Source organism: Perca flavescens, chromosome 2 (genome assembly GCF_004354835.1).
Source record: "Perca flavescens isolate YP-PL-M2 chromosome 2, PFLA_1.0, whole genome shotgun sequence".
Classification (NCBI taxonomy): Eukaryota; Metazoa; Chordata; class Actinopteri; order Perciformes; family Percidae; genus Perca; species Perca flavescens.
This window is the reverse complement of record NC_041332.1, coordinates 19,940,526-19,964,129: the sequence shown is the minus strand read 5'-3', so window position 1 is coordinate 19,964,129 and position 23,604 is coordinate 19,940,526. Positions and strand designations below refer to the sequence as shown.

At 39.9% G+C, this 23,604-nt stretch overlaps 2 protein-coding genes across 4 annotated transcripts in view; one reads left to right on the top strand and one right to left on the bottom strand.

The window, feature by feature from the left end:
- The window catches only part of ntn1a (netrin 1a), a 65,805-nt gene extending 60,705 nt beyond the window's left edge, over positions 1–5,100 (bottom strand). For both annotated transcript variants that reach the window (XM_028606153.1, XM_028606161.1), the window contains exons 1-2: positions 4,908–5,100; positions 3,620–4,676 (exon numbers count right to left, since the gene is read on the bottom strand). In XM_028606153.1, coding sequence (XP_028461954.1) covers positions 3,620–4,643 — 1,024 coding nt within the window. In that variant the 5' untranslated portion in view covers positions 4,644–4,676; positions 4,908–5,100. The remainder of the gene's footprint in view (positions 1–3,619; positions 4,677–4,907) is intronic.
- A 3,774-nt stretch (positions 5,101–8,874) lies between these two features.
- pik3r5 (phosphoinositide-3-kinase, regulatory subunit 5) overlaps positions 8,875–23,604 on the top strand; it is a 29,516-nt gene continuing 14,786 nt past the window's right edge. For both annotated transcript variants that reach the window (XM_028566914.1, XM_028566906.1), the window contains exons 1-2: positions 8,875–9,113; positions 22,889–23,004. In XM_028566914.1, the coding sequence (XP_028422715.1) occupies positions 22,905–23,004 (100 nt within the window). In that variant the 5' untranslated portion in view covers positions 8,875–9,113; positions 22,889–22,904. The remainder of the gene's footprint in view (positions 9,114–22,888; positions 23,005–23,604) is intronic.

Here is a 23,604-nt window from a genome sequence, read left to right as displayed (position 1 = left end):
CTGGGAACATTTGAGTGTGATTTCTGCAGTTTATATTTTGACATACAGTGATGCAGAACGAGCAGCGGCTCTGTTCAAATCCTCCAGCTGATACTCGGCTTTAGGGGTGGGAGACTCCTCGTGTGCAAAAAGGAGTAGCAGTGAGGCTAGGGGGTAAAGGACCTGAGATAATCACTTCCAAGTCACTTATATGTTACAGTATCAATGCACCAAGGGAACTGTGAATTTCGTGGAAGAAAGGAAGAAAAGGTTTCTTCCTGTCCCAGCAGCCTTTACATTCCCATTGGCCCAATAAGATGTGTCTGGAAAAAAACACAATTGTCAAAATACTCTGCAGGCCCACAGGCCATGGAAATGTCACTCTACCGCCCCTTTATTTCCTCATTCCTCTCCCTCACACATTTTCCTCATCATACTCCCCCTCTCTCGCTTATGTCTGTCTCTTTCATTTCCACTATTGTCGTCCTGCTCCATCTCCAGCCCCTCCTTCTGTCCCTGCTTCTCTCTGTGCTGCAGTCCTCTCGTTCTGCATGCCTTTAAGCTGTCTTTCTAATCTGTCTGAATTATTCAAGACACTTTCTTTTTACCCCAAATGTCAAGTAAACTGCACAAACCTGAAAACGGGGTAATTTAGGGATGAAAATTACATTTACGGTTAATTTGCATTGAAAGAATCTATTCTCTGACTGCAGCTGTTTCTCATCATAGCTAAAACAATGTCACCTTTCCTTACTTTGTGAGTTGCGTGGTTTTTTTTCTATGAGGCTCATCAGTGCATTCTGATAGGCCATGGTGTATCCATCATTTTCTCACAGTAAAATTACAAACTATTTTTTTAAATTTTTTTTTACCACTGCTACATACCCAGATTAACATCTCTAAACGGAGACTGAAGCATGTCTCTGTTGTGCCTGTGGTGCTGCTTATTGAACCCAATGCATTAGAAGTGTTTCCTTAGCTGTGGAGAGCCAATAACTGAAGTGGATCAAGGTGCACACTCAGGAGCGTCCTTTAAGATCCAGAGGAAAGTAATCAGCAAAGTGCACTTTGAGAAAAACACAGACCTGTGTGTGTTTGTTTTTTTTATGGAAAGAAAATATCAGTGAATATCAGTTCCAACACCACACAATGCCAGACATTTGACTACACACAGAAACACACTGCTGAGAGTCCAGAGACACTCACGGTGCTGTCATTTAGGAGAGTGCAACGACAAACTCTCGGAAGTCTGTGTGATCGCTAAAGTTGTCCCACTAAACACACACATCCATCTAACACACCTCCTTCCATTGTTCACTGCCCTGGCAGAGTTGTGATTTCTTCTTCTCTTAAGACACACACACACACATATTGCCATAGCCTACACAAAGTCAAAAACTAAACATCTTGCTGACGTCATGCTGGATGCCGTAAGTTGCAGGCTTTTATGGTTTCAGTATGAAACATATTATACGCATGTTGGTGAAGAATAAAGGATATTGACTAAAGGAAACAATTCATTTGTATGAGTTTAATTGTTGTGCCTAATATCACTGAAGATCAATATTTAAAAGCTATACATTCCAAATCTCCCTCTACCATTACATTTCATGTATTTAAATGTAACATGGCTGGGCACTGAGATATTTGAGTGTTATCTGAATGCTGGGATGTTTACCACATCAGTCTTTATAATTGTGTGGTTGTAATGTTGGCCAAATAACAATTTAAAATTGTTTGTGCGGCTGGACTCAGTAAGCTTGATAAGATTCTTAAAGTGAAGAGAAAATCAATCGGTAGGCAATACCGATTGAAAGAGCAACATACACACCTAAAGCATTGATTTCATTGCTTTCTTTAACACATTATGAGCATCTCCACAGTCACAATATGTACAGAATTTAGATATTACCACTGTTGATTTAGCAACACCGTCACATCTGACTGTGAGAATGTGTCATAGCTTTAGAAACGCCAGCAAAAAAAAATCTTTTAAACAGATGCTATTAGTTAAAGTGACTGACATATGGCGTGACCGTCAAACAATATAGAGGCTTTTTTCCCTGCAGACCTGCAGCAGAATGGGAAATGTAAAGGGAATCACACTGAGGTTTTAGTTTGTCTCTATCGTCAACATCTTTCTGCCTCTCCTTCTGTTTCTCGAGCTGTTCCTCGTCATCCTCCTCACTGTTCACCTCATCACCAATGACTGCAAGTCTTTGTTACTCTGCACGATTCAAACATTTTTCTGTCCAAAAGAATTACATTAAATTGAAGCTATGTGAAAACAAAAAAGGCCATATTGCCACAATACTATTCAAAGCATTTACAGCAACGTAATTCAGCGATATCATTAATCTGTACAAACAATCTTCCTATCATATGTTCTTTTCTTACTTTCTCTGCATCTCAAGTACAGAATTTAAATTGACAGAAACTTGGCCAGAATTCTCTTTCTGCAATCCACAGGTTCACGTGTCTGTGCCAGGTTGTAATAAAACTACTGAAACCGTGACTTTGATCACTCAGAAGCTGCTGAAACATGTTGGCTCTCAGACACAAAGAGCAGTATATATATATATATATATATATATATATATATATATATATATATATATATATATATATAATTCAAAATTGCTTCTTTTTTTGTTGTTGTTCCAATTGCTTACTTTTGCAGATAGAAAATACTGTTAGAGGTTATATTTACATTTTCTCAGGTTGTTTTTCAGTGAATAACGTTAATGATAATTATGAAAATATCCAGTTTACACTTGTTATTTTTATTATAGCCTATTTAAAACACATTTAATGCAATAAAACTAGAGCCAATTTGCCGTTTTCAAATTTACAATCAGGAAAACGATTTGATTATAATATCTTAGAGTGAAATAATAAACAAATAATTTGTACATTTATAATAATAAATATAGATTTTTATTCACAACCACAACACCTGAAATTTTGATACATCCTTTCAGATCGATTTTGATGTGGAAAATAATTATGTGATAACAACAACAACAACAAAAATCTGTGTTCAATTAGCACTGCAGTGTTTGTTGCAGGATTCTTCAGATAAATGATCGCTTTACTGCAGCGGTAAAGTCGAGCTATGAGAAATGTTCCTATGGACGATTAGGCTCGGTGGTCCCGTTTGAGGTGGTTTCAAAGCCTCCATTATGGCCTGCAGTAAGCTAGATGGATTTTCAAATTGCATTTTCATCTTGCATGCGACTTTGCTGTGGTTTTGTTTGAAGGGAATGTCAAGTTTGGGGTTATTGAACGGAAGCTGTAAAATTAGTCGTATACTAGTCATAAAATATAACAAAATTATTAGTATCGTTAATATTATTATTATTGTGTATTTTACATTTAAAATACCATCAAACGCATAATTTTGCATGAACAAATTGAACTGATTTTACATTACACATATCCTTCTAATAATGCCTGATCTCTCCTTTTCTGTTCTTTTTTTCTTTAAATATTTCCACAGCCGACAGTTATCTAATATTAAAATCACACAAGTCAGTCCAGCCACCGCAAATACAATGTACAGTAGCCTATCCTATGTGGAGCAGCTGTGCTCAGCATCAGAGACAGCCGCTCCGGGATGGAGGACGGTGGATGGACTTACCGACGCACTCGTTGGCCTCCCTGGCTGTGGCTCTCTGCCAGGGTCTGTCGTAGTGGAAAGGTTTGCACCTGTCGCACTCGGGCCCCGCGGTGTTGTGCTTGCACTCACACACCAGACTCCCATCCCGGTCTTTTACGCACCGAGATGCGTGCCCGTTGCATTTGCATCTCCCTCCGACCTGCAGGTCCGACACGGCGTAGAAGTACGAGTCCCGGGCCAGCTCCGAGTCGTCCTCATTTTCGTCGCCGAAAGTGTGCAACCGGCTGAAGATGACTTTAATGTCAGTGGCTGTTACCCAGTCCTGCAGCACCGGGGAGTTGTCAAAGTCGTGCGCCGACGGTCTGCCGTCCAGCGTGCTGAAGGCGATGAGCCCGCCGGTCAGAGGGTACATGTCGGTGTGGGAGTCCGTGCACACGGCCTCCTGCTCGTTCTGCTTCGTGATAACGGCCCTGTTTGGCTTATTGTACATCTTCCTGCACTGGGTCGAGTAAAATTGAAAGGGTACCCACGTTTTACCGTAGTCCATGGACTTGTAAATAACCATGGATTCAGGTCGAGGCGAGGAAAACTGCAGGCTCACATAAGTGACCTCAAACTTCTTGCCGAGGGACAGAGTCAGGGTGACATTCTGCGGGTACTGGATGAAGTTCTCGGACTGCCAGCGGGTGAGGTTGTGCGGGTTGTTCAGGTCCGTCAGGTACGCGGGTGGGTGGTACTTCTTGGGGTCCGAGGCATCGCAGGTGTGACAGTTCCTGGTCCTCTCATCTCCTTTCTCCGCCGATGTCACCACGCAGTAGCGGCTGGGCGTCTTGCCACAGGTGCTGGACACCTTTACTTCCTTGCCGAAGGCGGAGTTGACGAAGTCCGGGATGCAGCGCCTTGGGTTCCCGTGCTCGTCGTAGCAGGGGTCCGGGGGAGAAGTCTGCGCCGCGAACAGACTCATCCCGTAGCCGCCGAGGGCGCTCCGGCACGACAGGGACGCGGCGAGCAGCACAGTAAGCACAATATCCACAGACCTTATCATGGTAGGTCCCTCGGTCCCCAAGTGTCTCTGCAGCTGGAGGAGAAAGGGAAAGCAGCGAGCGTGTGTGAAGAGAGAGAGAGAGAGAGAGAGAGAGAGAGAGAGAGAGAGAGAGAGAGAGAAGTTTGATGATGCCACAGCAGTCTCCAAACATCTTCCAAACAAACATTGGGTCACGAAATAGTTTCTTACAGCGATATAAAAGTAGCATTCAGACACACCACATGCATGCCAGGTTTTGTGATATTTTAATAAAGGCCACTTTACCTGAGAATAATTTAAAAAAGATGTCAAAATACCGGCGATGTTAGGCTACTTCAATCGCAGCTCCTCCTGTTTTGTTGTTTGTTTCTTCAAATCTCCTGCGTAAAAAATAGAGGAGCGGCTGGATTTAAGAGTCGCTAGTGTCCTTATAGCAAGTCGCACTCCTCCTGCCGGTCTTTTCACAATCTCTCCCTCCCTCTCCCTCTCCCCCCACCCCCGTCTCTCGCACACACACACACTCTCTCTCCCTCTTTCTTGGATCGGATCTTGCTTGGCACAGCTTTAGGTCAGCTCATCAGGGGTGACACCAGGCGGAACAACGACATCCACCGGTGGCGCGTCGGAAGATTTGACGTGCGCAGAAACGCAAATTACCGCAGAAAGAGAGGTAAAATAACTGGAAGGAACACAGCATTGATTCAGTGTTTGCCACACCTTCATCAGAACGCCATCTGATAGGATCGTGTAGTTAAATCATCGGGATGTGCAGTCAAACACATTAAGCAAAACTAGTATTAGACCTATTAGGGCCTACCGCAAATGTAAGTCGTCTACATTAGGCCTATCATTATTATTGCAGTTTTCACCGTTTAGGCCTAAGAAAAGTAGTAACCTGGTGATAAATACTAAAATTCTGAAGAATGGCATTGCTGTAAGGCTATACTGTACCACTGTAGACTGGACATCTAATTAAGGTTGTCCACATTATGGCGTTACAGTATTAGAAAATAAAATAAAAAAGTGACTTATGTAAACCAGAAGTCTCTTTTTTAACCCATAAACACAACACGCCATAGGATCATGACATATCCCCCTAAATTAAAGAAGGTCCATCGAATAAAGTGATTTCTTCAACAACAACAAAATCAGAAGTGTTCATTATGTGGAAGTTTGCTTGATTTAAGTTAAAGTTCCCTTTGCATCATGTGATGCAGTTTTCAGGTACTTTTTAGATGACTGGGTAGCAGTTCGTCTCCAGCATGAGGTTTCTCTCACTGAAAACCAAACCCCACACTAGTGCTGATCAGCTGGGCGTCAGGACCCGGACACAGCCTCCAGGGGGAGTCCATGCCATATGAAATGGTTAATAAAGCTTCTACTTATGCAAACAACGTAAATGAAACAAAAAATAAAACTGAATTGTTTTGCAGGATACATTCCTCCTGTATTGTGCCCCTGTGGTGCGTTTATCGGTGTTTTTTGCCCCCAAAGGCAGCGCTGCCTGGAAGGCACTAGGATTAGGCACTGGTTAAGGTTAGGGTTATGGTTAAGGTTAGGGTTAGGTGCCTTGGAGGCAGCGGTCGCAGCGCTGCCTGGAAAGAGCCGTTGGGGGAAAAAAAACACCATCGAGCCTCTAGTGCAGTCCAACCTGGTGCTTCAGCTTCACGAGACCTGTTGAATGTTGGCAATAGATGTAACAGCGCCATCTTGCGCCCATAGAAAGAAACATCAGCCCAGTCTGACACTGCGAGCGAGCGGTGTCTTCTTCTTGTCCGAGGCGGTGGAGGCATAAGACACCGTTTGTTTAACGAGCATGCAGATGATTGGCTGCTGCAGGTCTGAATGGTAGACCTAGGCCTACCACAAGAGTAGGCTGCTGCAAACTGCTGGGTTCCATTCGGAGATAGTTTTAGATTTTTAATGAAACAATCCGAGGGATCTAAAGTGGGAAAACAGTGCATCTTAAACCACACAAATGCAAACATTAAAGAATACATGAGATATGGTATATATATATATATATATATATATATATATATATATATATATATATATATATATATATATATATATATCAATATATAGATCAATAGTCAGTCAGGGGGGCTGGGGGGGGTCATTTTATCACAATACAGCATTGAAAATCTGCTTAGACATATAGGAAATATTGGATAGGATAGAACAACACAATGTAATTCTGCTAAATAAAACACATAACATTAAACATTAATTTCACTTGTTTTCATTTTGAAAATATTGTATATCCAAATACATTACACGTTTTCTCATCTTTGCTCAGTCTGCCTTTTAAAATAAAAACAATTCTAGTGCTGGTTCCAGATCGGCTGACACACTGCCTTCTTCACCAGCAGGAAAGAAGAATTAGATGTTTGACAGCTGTTGACCTCTTGCTGTCTGTACATGGTTGAATTTGGGCAAGCAGGGAAAGTTTTACACACCTAGCAACAGTTGATACAAAACACAATATGCATTCAATTGAATTTTGTCAAATGAAATGACTTCCCTTATCTGGAAATCATCTAGCATTGATGCAGCCGACGCTCACGGAATGCCTTCATAAGGAAATTGAGTAAGACAGAAGTGAAATTGAAAAAACAAACAAATATCAGCTGGTTGTGAAGCTTTTCGAACACACACATTTTGACAAGATCATAATGAAAATCCTGCATAATGAATCCTGCATGGGGAAGCTGTTGCAGACATCATGTAGAGACCTTTAGAAAACATAGCTTTGAACAGCAAAGCAGCATTTTTGCCAATGGTCAAGCAGAAATGAACTGGAGTGAAAAAAAAGATCAAGTGTGATCCTGTTCTTCTTCTTTCAGTCTCTCAGAGACTGCTTCTTGATTTTCAACCACGCTGCAGTTCTAAACAATTTGATTAGATAAGTCTCTTTTTTCAGAATCCTGTTCTTGTCTTCCCTATTCCCTAATGTCATCCTTCTGTACTTTTGTTATTTGGGGTTTCCTTTCTTTCATTCAGCCATTTCCATGTCAACTTCGCAACAATCGTTTTTTTTTTAGGGAAGACCTCAGTATCTGGGATAACTTGGTGGCTGCTGGTTTGGAAGGTATTGAAAGTTCAGCACAACATTTGACGCCTTGTGGCACAGTGATCATCAGCAACAACAAGCCACCACTGAGGGGAGAGTAGTAGGTGAGTGACATCAGTTTTCCGATTAGGTTTTGGTTATTAATCTTGTACGCCCTGATCATAACTGCAACCTGATCAATTAAATATACAAATCTTTTTTTTGACCTCACTCCTTCCATCATCAGACTTAGTATTTATATTACCTATACTTTTCCTAAAAAAATAAAAATGGTATGCTGTAAAAACAAATGTAACAACAAAAACAGTTTTAAAGTAAAAACTAAAGGGTTATTCATTCACATTATGGTGTATTGTAAAAAAAAATATAATAATCAGAAATTATGCAGAGCTACACAAGCTAAAATAATGCTAATGTGTTTACTGTCACTGTTTAGTATGGCTTGTCACCACATATCCCTCACTTCACGAGAAGGGGAATTCACAGTTGCACTAATACATGAAATGTAAATGACAGGCAAAGCAGGAGGGGGAAGTAAGGCCAGTGCTTCCCTGACTGAGAGAGAGAGAGAGAGAGAGAGAGAGAGAGAGAGAGAGAGAGAGAGAGAGGAATATGGACTTCACAAATTTTGAGGAAATAAACACAAAGGACGACTTTATTAGTATGCAGGAATTATACATAATTTGGCACATACACGCACACACACACACACACACACACACACACACACACACACACACACACACACACACACACACAGAAATTACTAGAATACAATTATTGCTCTTGTTTGTTCATTTGCATCATTGATTTTGATGTTGATGGATCAAAATGTGCTGAAAATCAAAAGGTCTTTTTGTGTTTATTATGATAGGACAGCACAATATTTCCAATACTTGCCTAGTTTAAAAAAATAATGAACAAAGCCACAACACCCAAACAAAGACACTTAACTCAAGTGTGAAAATAACATAACATGTCAAACAGATGACTTCCTTTTAGGGGCCAACATCCCTTCAAAATCCACATGAAACCTCTCCCACACGCATGTAGAAAGACACACAATTACACTTCCTACCTACACACACACACACACACACACACACACACCAGCAGCCTCCCATATTGTGCTCACATGCACCTCTCTCATACACTTCCTGTTTGTGAGGCGCAGTATGTGTATGAAGTGCAGAAGTCTTTGAACGCAGCAGAGAGCAAAAACCAGATGAACCAGCCTACCAGTGACTTATTTCACTCGTCTCGCTGCACTGCTCTGCCGTGCCCAGGATTTGGGTTTGTCTGTTAAACCGTGATGTGTGTGGTGAATGAATGGCAGTGGCACTGAGCTGGAGACACTTTGCCTTGGACTCTTTAGACACATACAGAAGCTATGGCTGTTGGACAGTAAACTGCAGGTAAGACAACAGAGGCAGTAGATTTTAGTTAAAAATGCACAGCCGTCACTGACACTGTCAGCCTAATAAACTGATTAGTTTGTCTTCTTTGACTCCATGACACTAGGCTATTGATTTGGAAGTGTTAAAACTGTTAAGTGTTAACATGTTTAAATCTAGATATACATGTACACCAAGTATCTGTGAATATGATATGTGACAATTTTCAATTATTACACATTTTAGCTTCATCCATCCATCCAATATGATGGTATATTGACATATTAGTGACTCTTGTCTTTAAAGGTTGTTTTGTCAGAGTAAACTTTCTATGTCAACTTGTTAAGACTCATGCAAATGTGTTTCATAATATCAGCGTTCATTTCTCTGCAATGTGAAAGCCTTAGGTTTCTTGTTTTCGGTCAGAGGAGCTGATGGGCAGTGTCAGCCTCACAGTGATGGGAAAGCAGGGCTGTCATGTTGACAGTGTGAGCACAGTCCCCCACTGTGATACCATTTTAGGGACTTCTGCTTTTTCAGAAGCTCTGTATGATTCATGCATTTAGTAAACGCACGTGGAAGACTTGATTCAACATTTATTTGGATGGATATGGATATGGATATGGAAAAATGTCAACCAGGGGTGCAAGCCTAATCCTGTTAACTGTCCCTGAAGCATAAATTCAGATTGACACAACAGAGTCTGTCGGGGGTCTTTGAGGGCTCCACCCAATAGAAACTCTACTAAGCCAACCCCTTGAACTCAATACCCTTTTTACTGCATGAACCAACCACCTGCCACCCACGTGAATTAAAGGTGCAGTAATCTTACACTGCAATGTCTTTGTAATGAAGCTGACTTTAATTCAGGTCGTCATAACTAGTGAAGTAGATCGGGCAAACTACAATCCATATGAAATAATCATCATTATTAATAATCATAATATCAACAATCAAATAATATTTTTTTTTTTTAATGAATCCAGTTCAAGTCTTAAAGCAACACTATGTAACCAGTAACAAATGAACTGGACAATGTAACGTAATGTAATGGACAATTCCGCTTCCAACCTGTAGGGGGACCAAAGCGGGAAAAGTTACTTAGTATTGCTTTAAGTTAAACAAGTAGCTACCGTATTTTATAAGTCGCACTTTTTTTCCTACTTTGGCTGGTCCTGCGACTTATAGTCAGGTGTGACTTATATATCAAAATATATATAATTTAACATGTTTTTAAATGTTAATTCATACTGAAAACATTACCGTCTACAGCCGCGAGAGGGCGCTCTAGGCTTGTGACAACTAGAACGCTCCTCCTAAAGACAACTGAGAAAGAAAAGAGATAAAAAACTGCAGGTAGTAAAATATGCAGCCGAAAACGGTAATCGAGCAGCAGAAAGAGAGTTTGAAATGAGGGAGAAACTTATGAGGGAGACTGGCGAAAAGGTGACTCTTACTGCAATGAAGAAAACAAAGAAAGTTAATCGTTTAATCGTGGGCTGAAAGCAACACGGCCAGAGCTGGAGGAACGAGTCGGGAGGGGCTCGTTCACGGTGCAGTTACGTCTCCACGCCTTTTAATACATCCACGCTCCACACCCTGGTAGCTAGTTGTTCTGTGTGCTATTGTATAGTTCAATAACTGTTAATGTGTTACGTTAACATACCGGACACCTACCGTATTCAGCGTATTGTTCTGTGTGCTATTGTGTAGTTGAATAACTCTTGTATTTATATTCTAAATAAATGCTACTTATAGTCCGGTGCGACTTATATATGTTTTTTTTCCTCTTCATGACGCATTTTTTGACTGATGCGACTTATACTCCGGAGCGACTTATAGTCCGAAAAATACGGTACTTCACTGATTTAACACTTTGCTCTTACGATGGACAGTGTAAAAAAAAGGATGAAAATCAATGCAGAATGCTTCTTCCTTGTCAAAACCTGGCGCCTACATTACCCACAATGCAACTGTACCACCCATGTTTGGTCACACATTCAGGTGTGTTATGCTAGTGGTTTCACTTTCCAACTTGCGAATCTTCAGCCCCAACTGACACTGACTCAAGTGACATCACTCAAGGCAATATATCAGAACTTTTGAAACATGTATTTCTCAACTTGAACATACAAAGTTAAACGAGCATAAGATGAAATACATAAACAAAAAATTTACAATACTTTTTTTAGCTAACCCTAATATTTTACAAATTTAATAACAAAAATCTATATTTTCAAAATAGACATTTTTACTTTGCTCAACAGTACGACTGAAATAAATATAACAATACATGGGAAAAATACAAATTCCCATTAAATAATACATTTTGTATTCCCATTATAATCAATGACATGTAATGTGGGTGTAATCATGGCATCATGACTTTGCGTAAACATACACGCCACTTTCTGAAAGCCAAATGGCGTGTTATCTGTACGCATTTTGAGCTATCCACGTGTATGTCTACGCTGTATACAGCGGATGTAAACATACATACCACGTGGTGTCGCCACAAAAAAAAGGTTGGGTTTAGGAAAAGAACATTGGGAAAGGCTTTAGTAACACAAAAAAAGACAAAAACATGACGGTGACCAACGTCACATGCTTAGGAAAACAATAAACGGTTGGGTTTAGGAAAGAAACATTGGGGAAGGCTTAAAAAAAAAAAAAAAAAAAAAAACGGTTGAGAAACACCACACTCGGGACACAATCCCAGCTCTCCTGGGTGAAAGTCCTGTGTTTGATCCATCCGCCAATCACTCACTACGGTGAAAATTCACACATAATGTAGGTCAATGGCAGCCGAACGGCGTTGATAAACACGCTAAAAATTGATTAAGCGTCTTGATAACACGCCAAAATGGCATACGAATTGGCGTGTCATACATACGCCACTTTATGAGATCAGTCTGGTGTAATATAATAACCAGTGATTAAGTTACAAAATATAATCTGTACAACCTCTTCTTAAAGTCTGCATGCTCGAAACAGATACTCACATAACCATACATGACGCACACGCTACTGCCTAAACCGACTGATTGGTCTCATCTTTTGTGGAGGTTACGAGGGGCACGCTTAATACATCCATGGGGTAGCGTAATTCAGAGGGCAGATTCAACACAGAAGCATAAATCAGGCATTGGTGAGAGTGAGAATGGCAGGTATGTTGAGTGAGTGAAGAGTGTGTGAGTGGTGAAGCAAGCGAGGAGAGTGACCAGTGAGGGGTGTTGGACTTATCGTAGCGGCTGTGTGAGGGAAAGGCGAGATGAAAAAGAGATAGCAAAGACGATGTAAAGAGAGTTAACAGTAAACAATGAAAACACCAAGCTTCTTAAGACAAGGTGGCTTCATCTTGTTAATACGGTTGGTAAAGTAAAGGGTGTTACAACGTGGAGACTGCTGTGTGCACTAGAGTGTCACGCATGCAGCACCTTTGTGTTTACTTAAATCACACAATTTTTTGCGGTTATGTAATCATCAATTTCATCGTGATTGCGATTTCAGTTTAAATTGAAATTAGATTGGATCGATGAAGGTCCCCTTTAATTCTAAAGCCTGTGAAGCCCAAGTCAAGTCTCAAGTCTTTACAAGCAAATTGCAAGTTAATTGCAGGGCTTTTAGGCCAGAATGCTGACCATCAAACTGCTGTTAAATCAACATTTGAACATTTTATTTTCAATGCTGTGTTACGAAAAAGTGTTTATTTTTCTTAATCTGAGACCTATGCAGTGGTGACAAAATGACAATAAATTTGTTTTGATTTATCTCAATAGCCATGAGGCTAATACTGCCTCAATTTCAATGGAGAACTTTTCTCTCTCTGTGGTGGTCTACCATTACCATTATTTCTCCACCACAACAGAAACGTAAGCCTCAAAAATAATGAACTCCTTGTTGTTTGCCTCCTGCCTGTCAGGTGATGACAGACTTTCCCTGTGCAATCAAAAGAAGCGATCATCTTTACTTCTTAGAAATTGTTCACTTACACAATTGGTTCAAAAACAATCATCTCTTCCTGTTGAGAAATAACAACTGCCATAGTGGTCATGTGTCAGGCTTGAAATAATAAAAAAGAACACAGATTAATGATGGATGGTTGATTGGAGAAGGCAGACATTGACAAGCTTTGTCAAAGAGTACCTGATGTTCAGTATTTACATTAACTCATGGGGATCCTAGATACAGTACCACAGATATCAGCTATGAAGTGTGAAGTGTGTCACCACATGTTTTTTTTCTATTTATTTCACATCTAGCAGAGGTTAACTACACTTACCCAGTGCAACACTGTGTGTTATTCACAACATTGCTTCCTGTTTGTCTCTTTTACGACTGTGGTATCAGTAAAATCTTCATTTTCACCTTTACGACACACACTTTGAGGTTGTGTGTGCGTGTGTGTGTGTGTGTGTGTGTGTGTGTGAGAACATATGCATCTCTGCACATGCACAACACACCTGTTGTTGCAAAAATCTTTCAGGGATGTAAGCCTTAATACACGCAAAGTCTGTTTACCCATATCACATTTAAACAAATGTAACAGGATATAATTTTCTACTGGAAATCATGGATATCTGCATCCTTATCATTTGTTTAATGATACATTGTTGTTTAGTGTGAAATAGAGAAGACAAGGACTCACTCAGTCCTGTTTATGTTACAGAGTCACCATTGGCTCCCTGTCGCTTGGAGTGCAGTGTCATAACCGGGTATTATAGCACCTGATATTTGCATTAATGGTTTCATCATATGTTTATCAGGATTTATTGCAGAAGTGAAGACCAAAGGTAACTAGTGGCTTTCTGTGCTGTAAGTGACAGAACAACCTCTATGTTTTGGTGCAGTACTGAGATGTACAAGAGCAGATTGTTGCACCTCAGGGTATTTATTAATTAAAGCCAGAGGTGTCAAGTAACGAAGTACAAATACTTTGTTACTTCACTTAAGTAGAAATTTGGGGTATTTATACTTTACTGGAGTAATTATTTTACAGCAGACCTTTTGCTTCTACTCCTTACATTTTCTCACAATTATCTTTACTTTCTGCTCCTTACATTTTTAAAATAGCCTTGTTACTCCTATTTCAGTTTGGCTTGTTTTCATTCCGGCTTGTCATCGTTAAAAAAAAAAAAACTATCCAGATAAATCATAAAAATCATAAATTTGATTGTCGTTGGATGAGAAGTATAAACATAAACCATTCCGACACCCTATTGGTTTGTATGTGATCCATCGCACCTGCACATGACACAAATCACGTCACACACCAGTAAGGAAATGGCAGATGTATGTAGCCTAGTACAAAGATGTCCGTGGCAGAGACTCAAGAGAACTCAAGTGAAATGTCCCAACCAAGCAACAGCGAGCAGGTTGGTAGCCCGGAAGACTAGCCAACCCTTCTACATCCCTGGCCGTACCTGGAAGAATTTTTCAAAATGGTTGGATGCAAAAACTATTCCTTTCAAATGTGCTGCAAGCTCTGCGCACCCAAGTACCAGGAGCTAATTGTTTCCAAAACTCGACGTCTAATATGAAAAAGCATATTGATTTTTTTCCCCCTTACATTACTTTTACTTTTATACTTTAAGTAGTTTTGAAACCAGTACTTTTACACTTTTACTTGAGTAAAAAGCTTGAGTTGATACTTCAACTTCTACAGAAGTCTTTTTAAACCCTAGTATCTATACTTCTACCTGAGTAATGAATGTGAATACTTTTGACACCTGTGATTAAAGGCAATAATTCCTACTTGAGTCAATTGTATGCAATTGCTCATACTATAGGTCTACTTGAGTACATTTAATGTGATAAAGGATTAGAAGTACCGCAAGATATTTCAGCAAAATGCAGTTATGCTGGACCCCTTATGAGGAAAGAATAATTTACAAATAACAGAAAAAGTTCTAAACCTACCTGGTTTAAAAAAAGGGTTAAAAATCAAGCTTCAAAATGTATCTTTGACCTTGGTAACAGGAGTTGACAAAACAAGCTCACCTCATGGCCAACATGAACAAGAAGTAAGTAGAACATTTCAACAATTGCAGTTCCATGACAACTGGGCAAACTCCAGCTTGGTGTATGAGACTTGGTGAGTTGTCACCGGTAGCGGTTGTTTGAACTAAAGGGAAGCACTTTGTTACAGGAGAGCTTTGGAGTTGGACCGCTGTTTCCTAAAGCCATAAGAGGCCATTTCACATCCAGTAGGTCAGTGCAGAGAAAGGAGGATAACAGCTCTGTGGGCCAGCAGAGGAAGACTGGATGTGAATATCAGACTCTATCAATCAGGAGGGGGGGTTAGTTAAAATGACAGGAACGCATACTGTACACACACACACACACACACACACACACACACACACACACACACACACACACACACACACACACACACATACAAGCTCTCCTCTCTGGTCTGTGGGAGTATGTCTGAGAGTCTGATCACACCACAACAATAGGGAGGCACCTGCTTCCTCAGCTTAGCAGGGAAGTTATCTTCCTGTTAGGAAGCAGTTGGTAATGGGATCAGTAGGAGAAATGGGAAGCAGCCTGCCACGAGATGGAGGGAGAGGGAAAAAGAGGACAGTACGAGAAAGAGAAAGAGAGACACAGGTGGAGATGCAGGGCTGGCACTGCTCGTTTATCTGGGAAATGTTGATACTTGTAACGCAAGACAAGAGAGGGCGGCTGATAAATAGGAGAAAACATAAAGAGACAGGAAGAAAGGGGTGGTGCTCTATCTCAGAAGGAATAGATTAATCCAGTGTAAACCTAGTTGTTCTTCCACAGCACAGCGCTGCTTGTTATTGTCTGACTGTTGCAAGTTGCAACCCATTAAAAAGTGGAAGTGACCTTATTGACACTTAGGGATGTGCTGCTTACATCCTCTTATGAAACACCACAGGCTCATGCATTTAGCAACATGACTAGCAACTCTACGTAAACAACTATGATGACACTCTGGAGTTGGGATTGAAATTCTCTGTTAAAGTCCCAATCAATGTGTATTGTAGCATCGCTCACAGTAACATAATGACATGTTCTTTGGTGTGATGTTTTCTCACAGGAAATTGACTATAACGTCTTGTGTAGTTTTGCCTGTATTTTGATGCTTGTTATAGTATGTTTGCGTTAAGAAAGGACCTGTCAGCCACTCTGGCCTTAATGAATGTAATTGTCCTATAAAAATGATCAATAGCCGACTTTACTCTAAATGATTGTTAATTCCCTAAAGACTCAGTGTATAAAATCTCATTTGTGTCTAACTTTTCTTTGAGAATATAATACCCCTGTACCATTCTGTGCAATAAGGCTACTACTGTAAAATTAATACTAAAACAGTAACTTGATGCCTAGTATTACTAGTGATAAACCTCCTAACAACACTTTCACTGTATCATGTCACCTCGTATAAGGTATTCACCTCTTTTATTACCTTTACACGTCTCCATTGAACCCCATCCTGGATGCAGGAGTCATCATGGCTCTGACTTATTAGTTCCTTCCACTCCAACTGGGCTCTCATCCAGCTCTGTCAACCCTGACAATGACCGGAGCCCTTAGCACAAGCGTCCAACACGCTCAGCTCTATACCCCTGCTCAGTGCCACTTGGGACACCTCTAGACACAATACCTCCCTAGGGAGGATGGGCCGCTGAGAAAAAGGGCTGCATGGATGTGTTTACCTCTGGAGCTGTTAGTATTGTTGTTGAATGGTAACTGTAGGAAAAGCAGTGAAATGGTGGGGGATAATTGAGCTTCATTCCTCTGCCCTTCTGAACTTGGGTTTGCATGAGCTTCCTGCCCTACCCCTCCACCTGTGGTATTGATGAGGTCGGGTGAGTCGGATGTTTGTACAGCGTATGTGTGTGTTGCCATTGTATAAGTGTGTATAAGCGTGACTGTTGAATATTTGGACAATGTTTTGTGTGACATGTAACTTTTCAATAGCTGTGTTTGTTTGTTGTTTCTGTTCACTTTTTATGTTGACTTGTGAGTTTGCATGCCTTTAAAGGAATAGTTTGACATTCTGGGAAGTACACTTTCTTGATGAGCGTTAGATGGGAAGATCAATACCACTCGGTATCAGCAGCTAGGTTAGCTAGCTTAGCATAAAGCCTGGAAAGGATGAGAACCAGGCTAGCTGTTTCTTCCTGTTTCAACTCTTTATGCTAAATTAAGTTAAAGGACAGATATGAGAGAGGTGTCAATCCTCTTATCTGACCTGTGGAAAGAGGCGAATAAGCGTATTTTTCCAAAATGTTTTGCATTTAATTGTAGTGTGTGTGTCTATGTGTGTGTATATGCAGAGGTGTCAAAAGTATTCACATTCATTACTCAAGTAGAAGTATAGATACTAGGGTTTGAAAAGACTTCTGTAGAAGATGAAGTATCAACTCAAGCTTGTTACTCAAGTAAAAGTGTAAAAGTACTGGTTTCAAAACTACTTAAAGTATAAAAGTAAAAGTAATGCAAGGGGAAAAAATGCCATTAAGGACAAAAGCTTAGCCCCCACAGGGGCCTAATAGTGCTCTACCCCACCTCCACAAAAAAGGAAGCACCTTGTTCAATTTTATTTGTCTGTTCTGTATGTTAAAAAATATAAAACAATAAAAAGTTGATCTTAAAAAAAAAGGAGCACAAGGCGACATTAAAGAACGGCTTGTGTATTGCTAAGGCCACAGGGTCAAAATTAAATGATTTATTAAAAATGTAATAACAATAACTTATAACAATAACTTATTTCAGGCTGAGTCTGTGTTTTTCAGACAACGGCAGCTAAAGCCGGTTGTTACAATCCTCTCCATTGAAATACAGACACACTTTTACACCGTTTAGCTGTCAGCATTTTAACCGTGTTTAATCCAGCTGCTAGCTAAAGGTAGGCTAACGTTACCTGCTGCCAAGTGTAGTGTTAACTAACGTCCCGTGCGGCGATGTTTCAGTTCCCTCTAACGTCCGTTTTCAGAGCATCAGAGAGAAGCGCAAGCATTTAAGTGGCACCTAAATAAGGCACCGAAATCTGCGTTGCTATTCGGTCCGGTAGATAACGGTCGTTAAGGCACCGGTGCCGTATTAGCACCGGGTCTGTGCAGGTGTGATGGATTGTGTACATGTGGCGTGATTTATCTGGATAGGTTTTTTTGTGTGTGTGTGTGTTTTTGAACGATGACAAGCCGAAATGAAAACAAGCTGAAATAGGAGTAATGAGGCTATTTTCAAAATGTAATGAGTAGAAAGTACAGATAATTGCGTGAAAATGTAAGGAGTAGAAGTAAAAAGTCTGCTGTAAAATAATGACTCAAAATTTCTACTTAAGTAAGGTAACAAAGTATTTGTACTTTGTTACTTGACACCTCTGTGTATGTGTCAGGTAGTTAGGTGAGTGGGAGTGTAAGAGCAAATGAGTCAATCAATAACACGATGCGTTTGACAGCTTTCATTTATTTCTAGCTTTCATGTGAAATGGGGAATTTGTCACACTCTGGGGAAAGTTTGAGAAGATGTAATCAGGCAAAAACAGTTTTTGATGTCATTGCTCATTTCTGTCTGTGCGCTGACTTTACTCTGTAAGGAATCAGATAACACACAGAATGCTTATTTTTCATCACTGAAACAAGCTCATGAATTATGTGTTCACATTACGCTCTGATTAATATCATCAAAATGATTTAGTTTTTGAGAAATTATTATTATATAGTCTGTAAAGAAACTATTTATATATCAAAAACACAAAAGTGCTAAGCTGCTCAAATTCAAAAACAGCAAATCTTTAAAAAGCTTCTTTAGGGAAGTACAGTTGTTCTGCTTCTTAAATTTGGAGGTTTCACAGTACACACATATATACTGTTCTTCCATGCTAAAACTCTAATATGAGGTAAGCTTTAAAAATATATCAAGCACAACCGTAATGCATTACCAACAACCATGTGGTCTTCTGACCACATTTCAATGAACATTCATTAAATGTTACAGTATCTGTAATTCCAGTATTTTTCTAAAACACAAAAAAATCTAACACACATTGATAATTATTTTCTAGCTCAAAACTAAATTTCACAGATACACACGTGCATCGTCTGATTATTATGTGCATTCATGGCCAAAATGTATGGTGTATTTAAAAAAAATAAAATATCCCATTTATTCAGATGTTTCTTAACTGACAGATATAAAAGACAAGTTTGTTGATATCATCTTTCAACCAATGGAAAGAAATAGATTTAACCAAATCGCCTCATCTGCCTACACCTAAGCATTGACACTATTTGTGTCAGAAACAAACACATTCATTGCCAACTTCTACAAACCTTAAAGAGATTGACAAGACAGGGTTTCCCTTTCCCAGCAACATACTGTACATGCAAATTGAGTTGACCACCACAGTAATTAATTTGTGTTTCATCGTATCTGGTGCACCTGTCCTCCCATGAAACAACATTGTACATTTTTCAGGGGAATTCTAAAACCTTGCAATGTTGTAGTTACCAGTGAAGAAGTGGTCACTTGTTTTACTGAAAGATTTTCCTTGGTTGGGTACCAGTCAGGGTTGACTTTTGGTTTTGGTTGGTTGGGGTTGCAGCTTTCAAAGTGTGTCATTAAGCACCTGCCACCATGAATGTTGTTTATCTACCCCAGTGTTTCTCAACAGGGGCGGTACCGCCCCCCAGGGGGCCTTCAGAAGATGATGGGGGGCGTTGGAGCAATATTTTGGAAAGGGGGGCGTTGAGGTGCCCTTGGGGGGCGTTTGTTTGAAAGCTAGTTCAAAACAAAGATTCACAATAACAATACATGTTTACACTTAAACTACTAAAAAATCGGAAGTCTGTATCATTAAAAGCTGCCAGTTTACAGCACTGCGACTGGACGAGACCGGTATCATAACTCTTCTTCTCTCCTGTGCTTCTGTCAGCTTTGTTTGGCGCAGCTCCATGCTACCTTCATTGAAACGGGACGTCAGAGCTCATCTTAAATGAGCTCTGTACCACGTGAAGCTGCGTTCAGATTTAAAAAAAATAAAATAAAAGCGACGTCCTGTTCTATTCTTTATCCCCCCTGCCCCTCCCCACCTAATGTAGCAACACTTTATATTTCACAGTAACAGTTTTTCGTCAGATCGTTTGTAGAACACAACGTTTCCTACTGGACCTGAAGGCAGCTTAATTTCACGAGAGAGAAAGAAAAGCGACGTGCGAGATATATCGACTGTGCTTTGTTGTTTGGCAAACATTTAGCTGTTCCCCAAACTCCCGGCCAGTTCAGGGCTTGTGTTTGGTGTTTTAAAACTTTCTTATGGAAGCGATAGAGGCAGTGATTTCACCGTTTACTGTACGGGACTCTCACACCTCCACAAAACACTGCGCGATGTGGGGTTGCGTTTCTCCAAACGTTTTTTTCTGCTATTTACTCGTAAGACCTAGACCTTATACTCTTCTAACCTAGACTATTCTAACCTAGACTATTCTCACCTATACTCTTCTAACCTAGACTATTCAAAGCATCAAAAAAGGGCTCTCACTCTCACTAACTTTCAAAGGTTGTAAACTTATTTCCATTCGGCCGTAGGTGTCGTTCTTCAAGTCGTTTGTCATCACCAAAATACTGTTCTGTGTGTGTGTGTGTGTGTGTGTGTGTGTGTGTGTGTTATTCTTCTGCTTTTACCCATTGATAAGTGCCAGCTTGTTTTCCGTTGGAACATTTAGATTTGAATGAAAAATAGATTTGAATGTTAAATTGCTAAGCTGTTTCTGATTTGCTACTGTTAGTGTTTGTAATAATATAAATAATAATAATAATATATTTTATTTAAAGCGCCTTTCATGACACCCTAGGTCACTTCACAAACAAAAAAGGACATTCAAATTATAGTCATCTTCTAAAGGTGCTGAGGTTCACACCAGGGACATGCAGCAGGTCTTTTGATAATACCTAATTATAGTTTGAATGTTACATATCTAGTCGTTCTGATTGGCTGCTGGTTTTTAATTTGAATGTCAAATGGTTGCATTTTTTTTAAAAACCTGTAAATATATACAATTTCTATTTACATTCAATTATTTGATTTTTTAATTATTTTTGATAACAATAGTAACAACAATAATAGGCCTAGGCCTATATCAGGGCGTAATCATTAATATTCGGGGCAATTAGCCTACATAATATTTGATGGGGGGCGTAAGGGACCTGGATAATGGATAGGGGGGCGCTGGTACAAAAAAGGTTGAGAACCACTGATCTACCCTAAAAGAAAATCGGTCACTCAACTTCTTTTAAGTAACTAAGGGGACGTCCCTCGTATATTGTTATGCATATTGCTTCTGATGAGATGTGTTCATTACAGAACTGAAACAAGTTGCCACCCCTGGGTTGTCCTCAGGTGTTGTACAAGAAACAGCCAAATGCACTGATAAACTGAACGTTATAAAAGCGATGTTCAGCACACTGTCATGAGTCAGTGGTAAGATAAGACATGATGTACTTACAATGCTGTGGTCATACTGGAATTTTACGTTTTCCTGTTTTCACGACATCTCTTTGATCAGCAGCATTGTTTCACAAATCTTTGTAGCATGGGACTGATTTTAAATCTGAAATCACTGGGGGCTTTTTCTCTTTTACCCTTTTATAAAAGTCATAAGGTGAATATTGTGGGCTTGTTTTGGTTTGCTGAAATGTTGCTGATAGTAATAGTTGTCCATTATGTTTTTTACACTAATTACTCAACATCTGTGCGGCAAGAGTTTCAATAAGACTCCTGTTTGTAAAACTGTGTCTCGACCTATCTGCACAGCGCTGTGGTCTGGCTCTACAACACATACATTCCAGGAGAGGAGAAAAAAACGCTTTGGGTTCTTTGCATTTCTTTAAACCAGTCACAACTGTCTTGGGTGGCACTAAGCTACGGACACAGCGAGGGTGGTTCTGCAAAATAGTCTCGGGAAGGAACTTGTTTTGGTGGAACATTTGCACCCCGCAAAAGTAAACGCCACACAGAATATTAAGTGACGTTAAATGTTCACACAATACAGTACCGTGAGCTATTTAAATAAGATGGATACATGGTTCCCAGTGTATTGCCGTGTGTATTTTGTCCATAGCAAATCCACACCACAATTGATCCCACAACGTCCCAGTCGTCCCCATATTTTCTTCAAAACTTGCCATTTTCAAGGTGTAGCTTGCTAGGTCAAAGTTGTTGTTGTTTCGCAAAGGGAACGGAGTTTGAGAATGGCAACACAGAGAGCAGAAGATGAGGAACATCTGGTAGCGCTGGATGTTAGGGCAATTATCCTGGAAATGTACTGTCGTTGATCCAGACTAGGAAAGACATAACTGACATGGAGCTAGAGCTAAATGTTGTTTGTTGTTGTATGATTTAAAATTTTTAAATCTACCTCAGAACATGATAGGTAATGTTGTTCTTCTCAAAATCTTTCAAGACTTTTCATAAAACGGATTTGAGGCAGAATCATATGTGTCACATTTTAGGAACTATGACAACAAAAGGAGCAATACAAGCGTGTCTGTTTTTCCTTCCCCTTAGAAATGTCTCTTTATGGTTTGTGTATCTTCTACAAATTTTCATGCTTATCGCGTGATCTGCCTTCATGCAAAACAGATGTGATAACACATACTGCTCATGAAAAGAGAGAGGCATGTTTGTGTGCATGTGTGTATGTAAACATCATGCACGCATACAATCCAATTTGAAGATAATATTCCAAAGAATACATGAATGGTAATGTATCACATTTTGATTCTTAATATCAGCTCTGTCTCCCATCCCTCTACAGAACCTGAGCGGTGAAGATGCAGCACACCTCATGCACAGAGGACAGGATCCAGCATGCTCTGGAGAGGTGTCTGGATGGACTGAGACAAAGTCCCACAGCAGCACACCACTGGAACGGTAAGACTATGATGATGATCACAGCTGACATTTGGTTAAAGATTTGGCATGGAGCAGTGAAGCTTGGAACAACAACTAATTACGTTTCTGCGCTGCTTCCGTGAAGATGATTACATTTCTGTGGGAATTATTATGTAACTTTTTCAGTTAAAACCTCACATCTTAGAAATGAGAACTTACTGTAATACAGAAGCAGGCTGGTTTTTATAATATTTCTGACTTTGTCTCATGTGGTGATATGATATGATAAATGGGGGGGAGTTGCAAAGAAACATTCATAGCCACAAGTATAGGTCAACTTGCTTTATGTCAGCACATCTGATATATAATCAATAAAAAAACAATCAGCTAATGACCACATCAAACCTCCACACAACCTAAGAAACTTTTTTCTGATCTTTGAATTAAAGTGAGTGATGTTTTTGATATTGTGCCGCCTTGCGAATCATGCATGAATTCGCAATCAATAATAGCCTAATGTTATGCATGATGTATAATGATAAAGAACCAGAAAAGTAGAAATGCATGGCAAAAGCATATTGTCAATATTTTAGAGACCCCCCAAAATCACACAAATCCTGTTTTCAAGGGAGCTCATGC